Below are 11534 nucleotides of genomic sequence, written 5' to 3'. Positions count from 1 at the left end.
TGGCATCGCCAGCTACCACCATTTTCATAAATGGGGTTGTTGGTTCGGACGGCGATATTTATATATAAATATGTGTTAAGTCGTGCAGAGGAGGAGATACTCACTGTCGTCCCTGTGCGGCATTTCAGAGTGCTGCTGCTGCTGGTATCTATCGATCTATCTCTTTTGGCCCTGCGGCATTTTCTATGCTATGCTATGCTGCGTTTCAACACTAATTGCTCGCGTTCAATTCCCGTTGCTTTTTATTTTGGATATGTGGCCACACCACCCAATCTATCTATCTATGTGATTCATTAGTAGTAGTAGGAGTAGTAGTTCTTTTACATCTTTCCCCCTCGTTGCACACAAAGAACCAGAAAACTCGAGGGCCACGGGGCTGGTATGGGTAGGCGTATCTGCTTCTTCGTCAACCTGCGCACCCATCAGATCATGCAATCAATCAATCAATCGATCGATCCTTTCAAGTTTCCCTTGATTACGTGCCCAATGGAGAGGGTGATTCCCTGGAGGTCAATCGTATAACTTGACCCAGTCCGGGATCAGGACCATCTTCCTCCTCACTGGGCCCAACGCGTACGCTGTACCCTTGATGTCCTTCTTCTCCTTCTGAGCCGTTTCATCATCACCATCACCACCCCCACTGCCGCCTCCGATAACGTCGCCGTTTTGGTCCTCTCCCTCCCCGTTTCCTCCCTGGGTTACCTCTTCTGGCTTCTGCCCGGGCTCCACGAGAACAACATCCTGCAGAAAATCGACCTCGGCGCCGTAGCGGACCTCCATGTCGGTCCCGCCCCAGTCCAAGGTGACCTTGCCGGACCTGTGGACGCGGAGCTTCCCCACGATGCCGGCGGGCAGACGCGTCGGCTCCAAGGCCGTGAGCAGGCCGTCCATCTGCAGGTCTGGCTTCGTCGCTTTCGCAGGCGCGTCTGGGTCGGCTTTGATTTCGGGACCGATGGTGGTGTTGGCGGCACCTGCGGTGTGTTCCTCAAGCGCGTCGAGGCTGACGGCCGTGGTGGGTTCGATTTTGACTCGTGGCTCGCCCGTGTGCGTGGTGGCGGAATCGACCAGGAAGGGCGTGAGCGGAGGAAGTTGGAAGAGGAAGAACTGGCCATCGTGGAGTCTGTCCATTGCCTCCCGCGTCGGCGCGCTCTCGTCCTCCTCGTCGACCTTCATCTTAGTATCTGTCGCCGGTGCTGGCACGAATGAATGTCTTAGTTTCTGAACGTCCTCCATGGCTCTTAGTCGTTCTGCACGCTCTTCGCCTGTCTCGGTTACGGGTCCCTTGACTTCCCGCCCGACTTTGCCAGCAGCGAGCTGCTTTTTCAGCGTGCGTTTCCGCATTTCAGGACTGGAGGGCTGCTCCTTGATGAACTGGAGGGACTCACTGTCCACCTCCTCGGTGTCCTCATCCTGTTCACTTTTGCTATCCAGCTCTTGCGTCTCAGCATCCACTTTGAGGCCCGCAGCCGTGCGACTTTTCTTGCTGCGCAGGCGCGCAGGGTCTCCCTCCTGGCCTTCCTCTACTTTCACAGTTCGAGGCGCACGGACTGGGCGCAGAGCCAGCCCTCTACCAGGCACTTGTTTTGTGTCGCCCGTAATCTTCTGTTTCCCTTTTCTCGAAGTTGATGTGACAATGTCTTCGTCGTCTTCATCGCTCGAGATCATGATGCGCTCGATGTCTCGTTTATGCCCGTGGTCGACCTCGTCGTCCATAGTCATCACAAGGTCCCCTGCAGTCCTTGAAGAACCGCCTTTTCCACCTGCGGAGGTACCTGCTGCACCGGACCCGTTGTGGCCTGTTGCCGCACCCCTCCCCGATGCTGAAGCGTCCTGGAGACCATCTTCGGCACCTCGCACACCACCCTCCAGCAGCTCACCGTACCCTTCATAACTCGTTCTAGATTTGGTGGGGAGCCTTGTACCGGACCCTGCGCCAAAGACGCCTCCGCCCGCTACTGGCTCATCTCTTTGGCCGGCTGCAGTGCCTCCCCTGCCTCCACGACTGATCCCTCTTCCTCCTCTTGTACCGCGATTTGAACCCCCTTGCTCAGCTGCTCGAGCCTTTTGTCTTTCGGCTTCCTCTTTCGCGAACTGTTCTCTTTCAGCCTTGGTCTTCCGTTGGATCCCTGCTCGAGGTCTCGGTCTTGCGGCGCCGCCACGGGGTGTGGATCGGGCATTTGTTGTGGCAGGAGTCGCGGGTGTTTCGTCCGGCATGGCAAGCGACGTGCCGTTGCACGCAGTGAAGAGGTTCTCCTATCCACTCCCAAGTCGGAAGATCATAAAGTGGCGTACATGGGGGTAGTTGCGACAAAAAGTGAACGAGGAACTGCTTCCGTGGGGTGATGAAATGGGCCAAGAAGGGAATACGCGAAGTGAGTGTGCGTTAGGGGGGGACAGACTCCTATTCTCCAGTCAAATTCGCGAGGAATACGGAGGCGTCAATGTGTTGACCTCTGGCAGCGAAGTTTCGCTCTCGTTCCCAAACAGTTCGACTTCGAGCGACTCTTTTTTTTGAACTTCCCCGCACAGGTTATGTAATCAGTACAGCCTCGTCACGTGGATCGGGGGTGAGGGGTCAGAATATCCAAGCTCAACGAGGCTGTGTATGTACATCTTATGTCGCGAGAACTGGCCGCTACTGACTTGAAGGCATTCAAAAAAAAGGGGGAAGCAAAAAGGAAAATGGGACCCTTCCATTTCGTACATTCATAAGTTCTTCCGAGCCCGGCGGGTAATCGACAGTCTCCCAGCGTCGAAGAATAATAGATCACAGAGATGCGCCCATTTCATCCACCAGACAAAGTCAAAACACAAAAGAAAATTCACTGCAGTTTGTTCAACTCCACCGTCACTCAACTCTCTCTCGAATCAAGGCGCATTCGAAATTCACGAATACAAAAAGGCCAAAACAACTTGCAGCGTCATTGTCAGTCCATCAATCTCGTCACGCAACGGCCTCGCGGCCAATTTGGATCCAAATTTTGTTCAACCCTTATTCCCCCAGTCTATTCCCTGGTACCTCTGGTTTTCGTTTGTTCTTGTTCAGTTTTAAGGAATTCCGTTCTTTCCTCGCCCCCTATTCGTGGCTGCTGTTCACCTCTTTCTCTTCTTGTTCTTGTCGGGGCTGCCATGGACCCCAGCGGCGTCAGCTGACATCGTTCCCTCAGCCGTGATGGAGTCAGACTGTTCCGGCAGAAGGTCCTCGGCGGTTTTCTTGACCGGAACCCCCATGTGCCGGCCATATCGCCCTTTCCGGCCATTTCCTTCGTCTTCGCTGATGCACCCTTCAATTCCAATGCCGGCATCCTTGCATCGCCCACAGGGCCGCTGGCGGTCACACCCTTTCTTGCTCTTCCGACATCGCTGGCAACGAGGTTTGGAAGACAGATCTTCCTCATCCGCACCGAGTTGGTGTTGAAAGTTGAGGCTGGAGCCAGATGACTTCCTGGCCTGTCCGGCCGAGGCTGGCGCGGACGGCGCTTTCATTAGACCAGGCTGTGTCGAATGCTTGGGAATGTTTGGAAGAGTGTTCGACCTAGCTTTGGCCGATTTACCATGTCTCAAGAGCCCAGACGACTTGGGCCGATACCCGTTGGATGGGCCATCATGCATCTTGGTCTTGATCTTCTTCGTCTTGGGCTGACCCTCATAATCCTCGTGATCACCCTTGATGCTGTCGTGAGCATATTCCTCATCCTCATCGTCAAGATACTTTCTGTATTTGGGGAGGCCGCCCTCTGCATCGCTGTATTCATCACTATCGCTTGTAGCGCCGGTGGACGAAGCGGCGTCGGCAACACCACTGAAAGTCTCATCCATGGTCGAATTGGAGGTGCGCCCATGGGAGTAGTTGGAAGCGTCGCCCAAGGCAATCAGTGTACGAGCGACATCTTCATCTGAGATGCAACTTGCCACTGTGGGATCCGGTGTGGGTAGGACCCCGTTCACAGGATATCCTTGTCTCCCACCATGGGTGTACTGCATGCTGGATCTGTCACGCAGACGGTGGCCATGTTGGGGTATAGGAGTTATAACATCTGCGCCCGATCTTCGATCCCCACCAGCAAACCCATTGGGACTGGGTCCATAGCTCTGCGGAGAGAGTATAGGGATATTTTGTAGTCCATAGATCTTCTGACCGGAAGGGTGCAAGGGCGAAGGGCCTTCTTGCGGGAGCGAACGTCGCTGAGGTGATATAGAAGACTGGGACGCAGTCACCGGAACCTGGGGAGGTACAAAAAGAGGAAGGGTCTTGAAGACGAAAGTCAGTGGGGAGCTGCGTGAAAGTCATATTCTGGGACGTACCGAACTGTCAAAGATTGGCTGCCCACGTCGGCCGTCTTGAAGGACGTTAGCAGTACTGATGTCGGAGCTCGCAAACTGTTCGCTTCGAGCTTTCTTGGATCCTGAGACTGAGCTGCGCCCAGCTTCACTGTCGCTATATCCGTTCTCGTCATGGTAGCTTCCCGTGGCACTTGATCCTCGGCTGGCAGCCGTATAAGCCATCCCTTTCTGCTGCGACACACTTCGACGACCTCGTCCTTGCGTTGGAGAAATGCTTCGCTTGCGAGCGACTCTCGACGCAGGCCTCGAGGGCGAGTGGGATTGCTCGCGCATGTGAGGGGGTAACATCTGGAAGGGTTCGCCCAAGCTGGGTCGACGTCTAGGTTCATAGCCACTCTCTCCAATGTGTAAGCCCAGTGGGTATACATTCGAAGTTGCCTGTGGAGCCGGCACAATGCGCACATAGACAGTAGAGTCGTGGGCGAGATTGTCGTACGAGGCAATGAGAGTGTTGCCCCAGGCGTCTTCAAAGCTCACTCCATTCCCATCGTATATGCCATAGAAGTTCTTGACTGTCGTTATGATAGACTCTGTGCTGTCATGCGTATTGAGCACTACCCGCAGTGGGATTCTGGCCCTGGTCTTGGAGCCCTCGTCCAGCAGGAGCTCGAAGGAGACTGACTTGGCAGGTGGCATCCTTGTCTTCGATATCTTGTGTTCCTCCGCAGAGAGCAGGCTAGAGACTTGCATCTTGTCCAATGGCTCCAACATATGTGACTGTCTTCTTATATCTGTGGCGTCGTGGGAGGGCTCATAAAGGATTCGTTTCGGACGAAGGAGGCTTTACAGAGGCTATTCAATTGGGTTTTCGATTGCTCAGAGGAGTGCTGAATGCAAGCGTTAGTCTGGGATCTCCCAAGCAATCGATGGTAATAGGAGTGAGCATTGAAGCCATTTGGGATCGTGGGCTAGAGAGGGTGAGAGTTGGTTGGGAGGGCAATGGGCTTGGGAGCCCCAAGTCCCAGTCTTAGCAACCTACAACAAGTCAAGACTTCCAGATGAGAGGGACGAACACTTGCGATGATCCTGAGACCACAAAAAGATAGAAGAAATGATGCGCAACGGCAATTACAACAGCATCCGGCTCTACCGTCAAGACATGGTCGAGAACTAGAGCATGGTGGCTGTAGTGATTTGTCGTGGCGGTGACAATGGAGACTGGTAGGCGACAGAGCGCTCAAGAGGAAAGATAGTCGATGAATGTCTCTGGTCGGCACACAAATAGCGCCCAGAGCGGTGGATGATGAGAAGCCAGCGGTAATGGGGAGGTGAGAGGTCCAGGGAAGAAAGGAAGTCCAAGGTGCGGACTGAGGCTTAGGATACTGCAATAGTCAACGGGCGTGTGAAACGAGGCCCACCCCCGGTCCAACAAACGCCAGTACGTACTCGTACCACAAGAACGTGGCTTTCGCACTATGTACTGTGTAATTGTGTGTAGGAAGTGATTTATTCCGAACGAGTCACAAATATCCTCAGGTCAAATTACGGTGACCAGAATGTTAAGGAAGGCGAAAAGAGCGCAAGAGCGCAGCCAAAATCTCAGTATCTGGAGAGAGGCGGGCGACTACTGTACGGTGACCACGAAGATAGATGGACATCGACGGCGTGTCCTTTTCGGCAGCCCACGACACCTTGAGGGCTCAATAGCGCTATCTTGTGACGGCATCTCTTCCCGGTTACGAGCTAAAAGGTGCCAGGTGACGACCCGAAGCGGTGTCTTTGCTGGCCATTCGGGACTGGCAGGCTGAGAGCATGCCTTGGAACTTGTATGGCCGGCCCCGAGGGCCAGGCAATCAGAGGTGGGAGAGCAAGGAAGGGAAAAACCATGAGGCAGTCAGCGGGCGGAGCTGAGGGTCGGAAAAGTGAGGACAGCATTATTTGCGAGCCAGGCCCGGTGATGCGCTGGAACTAGGAATCTAAAGAATAAGAAGGAAAGCCAACCCCTCACTTGGTTGAAATAATGTTCGAGAAAGTGGCCGAAGCGGTAGTGGATTTGGCGAGCTTTGTATGGCCACTATGGTAAAGATTAGCAAGCGTCAGCGGTCTGAGCCTGTCGGCGTGTGAGCTGTGAGTTTTTCTGAGCCGTATTGGGGGTGGAGATTCCAAGGAGTCTGGTGCCGTTCAAGAGGCCGTCGTCGAGAATACGCAAGCATCCGTCGCCGTCATTCGACCAATCCCCTCGACCACCTGAGCGTGGGCTGCCGCAGTGGCTGCCACAGGATGCGTGCCCTTCCACAGGGTTCAACCTCGCTCCAGTTGGGCCGTCTGGCGTGCTGGCTTCTGCTGATAAAGACCACCCGTCTTCAGGGAGCGACTCCGTCGCAAGCCCGCCACGGCGGCAATGAGATGTCTATCGTTTCGCGATCTGCACCGCACCACTTGCAAGTTCCCACACCGACCAGGATCTTGGCGAGATGGCGGAACTGGCGGCGACTTCAAACCAGGCGCAATTTGCTCGATAACGTGCTGGGCGCCAGTGCTTGATGCACGCTTGTAGATATATACTTGTACGTACGAAGTCCCACGACTCGCAGGGCCCGAGCCGGATGTCATTACTATTCCTAGAAACATCTTTGGTCGATGTGGTCTTGGGTCGAGGTCGCATTGCTTTTTCAGCTCGCTAACTCTGAGATTGACGAATTTCTCCGGTCGCATCCCCCACACCTCAAGTTGTCTGAGCTACAGCATCCGACAGAAGCGTACGTCCGACAAAGGTGTTCTCTATGGGGTCCGAGTCATGGGCTCAGTCGTTGAAACATCCGAGATAGGAGTTTGTCAGTCGTCAGCGCAATTCGGCGCATTTAGGATCGTGCCAGTTGGGGCCATCATCTGCCCTACAAATGACAAGCCTGGATTGCTCAAATCAGAGTTTGCGCAAGAAACTGAAACCCCGAAACCTCGGGTTGGGCGCATCTCAAGTCGTACATATTTCCGCGCAATGTTCAGCTTGGGCTTCTTCTGGAAACTGATCTTTGGTCAAGTATCACACTTGTGGGACTTGCAACGAGCGACCAAACAAGAAATGCGAAACCTAGTTTGTTAGTCACGGACATAACGTCCACCTCGTCATCGTACAGCATCGCTCTGAAAGCTATGCATGTCGCAGACTCCCGTGTAGAGACGAATCCAGAAAGCTGACCAAATATAGCGAGTTGGACTGCTATCCATCATTCTGTGCTGCAACAAGCAACTCAGCAGGTCATCTAAATTTTGGCTCCTCTGCGGCCCGATGACATCGTTTTGAGGTTGAGTAAGCGCCTAGGAGGATTGTCCGGAACCCCCATCACTTTCCGGGGGACGAATTTGGAAGAGGAGATTCGTCATCTTTCGAGAAGACTCAATGAGACATTCAGACCGCCTTGCCTTTTCTTCACATTGGAAACAGAATTTGGAAGATGCCCGAGCAACGGATCAGGGGACTGGATAATGGAGGCGAATATAACTCGAGGCGCAAATGTCCGGAAGGTGCACGTGATCACGCGATTTCAGCAACGCGTTGACGTCATATATCACATTTTCGTCTTTTCCTACGTTGCGCCGTCCGAATCTTGGATTGAAAGTACAGGGATCTCTTCCGATATACTACCCAGTGCTGAGAATCTACTTCAGTCCTGTTTTTGCTGCCAGTGGCGATGTAAAAATTTGAAAAAAGTGAATGTGAGGTTGGTTGAAGTACGCGAAATGTTTATATGTCTTGAAATGGACTAGCGTAGAACCGACCAAGCTAAGAGCGGCAAGAGCCGAGGCGGTAGTCCAATGACCGATCCAGCTTGGTGTTTACATGCAAGTTCCTTGACCTTGCATAATCCCATAATAATAATAATGCTGTTTTGTTTGTTGCCAGGACCAACCCATACGCTGTGCTCCTTTCCACAGCCATAGCTTCTGCATCGATACTCCTGCCCTTGGTCTCTCCATCCTCTCTCCCTTTCACGCCGTTCTTCCTTCCCTCCCCCTTTCTTCGACTGAATGTACCCGACTGCGTCGCGCTTTGCAAAATCTAGGGGCGTCAAGAACCTGTCGTCCTTCGAAGTTCGCGAAGCTTGAGTTCGTCCATAAATCCTTCACAGGCATTGGTACCGCTCAGTATGGACGTGAAGGTAATGGAATCTTTACCGGGGCCTGCTACACGCTGTCGATGTGCTCGCTCTGTCAATGCTTCATCCCAGACCCCGTGTTTGAAGATTATGGGAGCTAATCTATACTTCTCTGATAGCCACAGCGCCCTCTGCGGCCACTACGCGTCAGAAACGACGAAAATGTCCCCCCCGAGAGCCACGTCACCAAAACAATTCACCATCGAAATAAATCGAGTCCAGCACTTACAACTACTTTCGCTGAAGCCCAGGGGCTCAAGGCCGCGGCGAAGAGAACAGCATTTGGAGACGTGAGCAATATCGTTGCAGGCAGACCAAGCAAAGATGATTCAATACTGCACACCAAGCCGAGCCTACAGGCTGTCGTGAAACCTGGCCAAGCCCTCGAACAAAGAAGATCTATCGCGCTGCTGCGTCCCGCTCAAAAAGGGCTGAAAACCATCCTTGCGGGAGCGACTGCCTATGGGACCTCAAAAGCCTCTTCCAACGCCGCGTCCACAGAGACGGTGGTCGCACTACAATCTGCCACATCAAAAAAGACGTTGACGAAGCGCCATACCACAATCTTCAAGGATAATCGTCTTGCCGTGCTTCAAGAGACGGAAATAAACTTGGACCAGCCAGTGAATGAGAGTACGACAGAGACACAAAAGGTCCCCAACTCGGCGAATTGTGGAATAGCGTCTCAGCTTTGCCTCCTTCCTCCACCTGCATCGGTTGTTGTTCACGCTGAACCGATCAAAGACACCCCGGATCTCTATTCGGACACTAGCTTGCCAGGCATAGAAGCTGTAAACCTCGGCCCTGCGCTCTCGAGCGAGTCAAGCAGCGAGACCCAGGTGAATGGTGCCAGCAGCACTGCCTCAAGCCACGTTGCCCAGCAACTTCAGCAACCCGCTGATCGACCTCTCCCCAAAGATCTTCTACCCTCAGTGGAACCCCACACCACCGTTGTTCGAAAAGAGCCGCAACCAATTCCTGTGGCAAGCCTCGTGAATCCGGTTGATAACATCCCTCCTCTGAGCCCTCACCATTCCTATATCCAGCAACGACTCGAGCAAGAAGAATACTGGGATGAAGAGGATGACGAGAACTACGAAGAGGAAGATTATGTGACCGCCAGGTCTTTCCGATCACGGGGCGACAACACTACCGGCGGTGTTACGACCGTCCTGTTTCCGCAGATGAACCAACGGGCCCGTAAAGAAATTGCTGCCGCGAAGCAGTTGGTCGAAGCCACCCGTTCTCCCGAGGAGGTGGAAGATGAAAGCTATGACACGAGTATGGTCGCCGAATATGGAGAGGAGATCTTTGATTACATGAGACAACTCGAGGTGAAGATGCTTCCCAACGCCCACTACATGGACAACCAGCATGAAATTCAATGGTCCATGCGCTCGGTCTTGATGGATTGGCTTGTGGAAGTCCACCTCCGGTTCAATCTACTACCCGAGACACTCTTTCTGACCGTCAATTACATTGACCGCTTTCTGTCGTGTAAGGTTGTCTCTCTCGCCAAACTGCAGCTTGTGGGCGCAACCGCCATCTTCATTGCCGCAAAATATGAAGAAATTAATTGTCCGTCGGTACAAGAAATTGTGTACATGGTCGATGGTGGTTACACTGTGGACGAGATTCTCAAAGCCGAGCGGTTTATGCTTACCATGCTTCAATTCGAACTCGGCTTCCCCGGGCCCATGAGTTTCTTGCGCCGGATAAGCAAAGCTGACGACTATGATCTGGAGACGAGGACCCTGGCGAAATACTTCCTCGAAGTGACCATGATGGATGAACGTTTTATTGGCAGCCCCCCAAGCTTTACAGCAGCTGCATCTCATTGTCTTGCACGCATTATGCTCCGGAAAGGCACTTGGGTAGGTCAACAGCTCAAACAAATATTGCTCACCTGCTAACCTCCCTAGACCGCTCATCATGTCTACTATTCTGGGTATACATACACTCAACTCAGACCACTGATTAAGTTACTGCTGGAATGTTGTGAGGATCCGCGGAAGCATCACAAGGCAGTGTTCAATAAGTATTGCGACAAACGCTACAAGAGAGCATCAGCCTTCGTCGAGACGGAAATCCGGAGAGGGTTCGAGTTGCTCGACCCCGTTGCATCAACGTCTTTCCTTCAGTCGACGATGCTTTCATTCTATGATAGCGTTCCTTATCTTCGCATGTGAGCAGATCATTCTTCGAACAACTCATAATTCAAAGCCAAATTCGGAGGCAAGCAGTTGTCTACCGTAAGAGGCAGATTTTCGGCATCTTCAAGCGGAGAGACTCGCACATCATCAACTCTCAGCTGCAGAAGCCTCGCGCCATCCAGTCGAAACGAGCTTCAAGATTGGTTGTCAGTATTCACTTCGGCCGGGATTAGAGCTTCTCAATATTCGAGGGGAATCATTGACGAGGAAACACGAATTTATGACAAAGTAATTGGCATTCACGGCACAGTGACTCGGAGAACAGGGATGCTGAGAGGGCCCTTCTCTCGGTCTCCTGTAGGAATATTGGAACGATTCATGGACATCATCATCGTCGTTGTCGGAGCTTGTGATCGGCTTTGGAGAGCGACGTGGCGGAGACCACAATGTTAGACATAGCACCGGGTTGCTCGGGGTGATAGAGTGGGATCAGTAATCATCAGGCAACAAGCTCATGCACTGGAACAGATAATGCAGATGCTACCTTGAGTGAATGCAAACACAACTAATTCTCCACGAACCATTGAATTATTCCCCAAACCGGGCAAGGCTGTCGAAAAGGGGCCGATCACCGCTAGACAAGGCTGGGCGGCAGCCTGATGGGATCCTCCCCTCGACAGCCCTTTCGGGTAAGTCTTCCGAGAACAGACATAATTTTCTCCTTGTTTGCCATCGACAACATCGGCGAGAAGCTGTGCCCTCTTTCGATCAACTACGCCCCTTTTTGGATCCTGACTTTCAGCAGGACACAGTAGAAGATGGAGATTTGCCGTGGCAAAGTGTACCATATCAGTTCTTGTGTTCCGACACGTTGCTTGTGAAACTGCATTGCCGCAAGGTCCCAGAGCTCGCTGAACATCTTGGAAGTCGGGCTGACGGT

The 11534-nt window shown here is 52.9% G+C and overlaps 3 protein-coding genes across 3 annotated transcripts; 1 reads left to right on the top strand and 2 right to left on the bottom strand.

Annotated features, from left to right (window-relative positions):
- Positions 1-510: 510 nt before the first annotated feature.
- On the bottom strand, positions 511-2214 carry AYL99_08171 (hypothetical protein; the record flags this gene model as incomplete). The annotated part of the gene is made up of 1 exon (XM_018839679.1): positions 511-2214. The coding sequence occupies one exon, from the start codon at positions 2212-2214 to the stop codon at positions 511-513; it is 1704 nt and encodes a 567-aa protein (XP_018690800.1).
- An 879-nt stretch (positions 2215-3093) lies between these two features.
- AYL99_08170 (hypothetical protein) lies at positions 3094-4980 on the bottom strand (the record flags this gene model as incomplete). The annotated part of the gene is made up of 2 exons (XM_018839678.1): positions 3094-4251; positions 4306-4980. The coding sequence occupies 2 exons, from the start codon at positions 4978-4980 to the stop codon at positions 3094-3096; spliced, it is 1833 nt and encodes a 610-aa protein (XP_018690799.1).
- A 3452-nt stretch (positions 4981-8432) lies between these two features.
- On the top strand, positions 8433-10827 carry AYL99_08169 (hypothetical protein; the record flags this gene model as incomplete). Its single annotated transcript, XM_018839677.1, has 4 exons — positions 8433-8444; positions 8561-10315; positions 10364-10626; positions 10665-10827. 4 exons carry the CDS (start codon positions 8433-8435, stop codon positions 10825-10827), a joined length of 2193 nt encoding a protein of 730 aa, XP_018690798.1.
- Positions 10828-11534: the final 707 nt, after the last annotated feature.

This window comes from Fonsecaea erecta, assembly GCF_001651985.1.
Source record: "Fonsecaea erecta strain CBS 125763 chromosome Unknown Scaff7, whole genome shotgun sequence".
Lineage (NCBI taxonomy): Eukaryota > Fungi > Ascomycota > Eurotiomycetes > Chaetothyriales > Herpotrichiellaceae > Fonsecaea > Fonsecaea erecta.
Note: the sequence above shows the minus strand (reverse complement) of the source record. Positions and strands in the feature narration are given on the sequence as shown.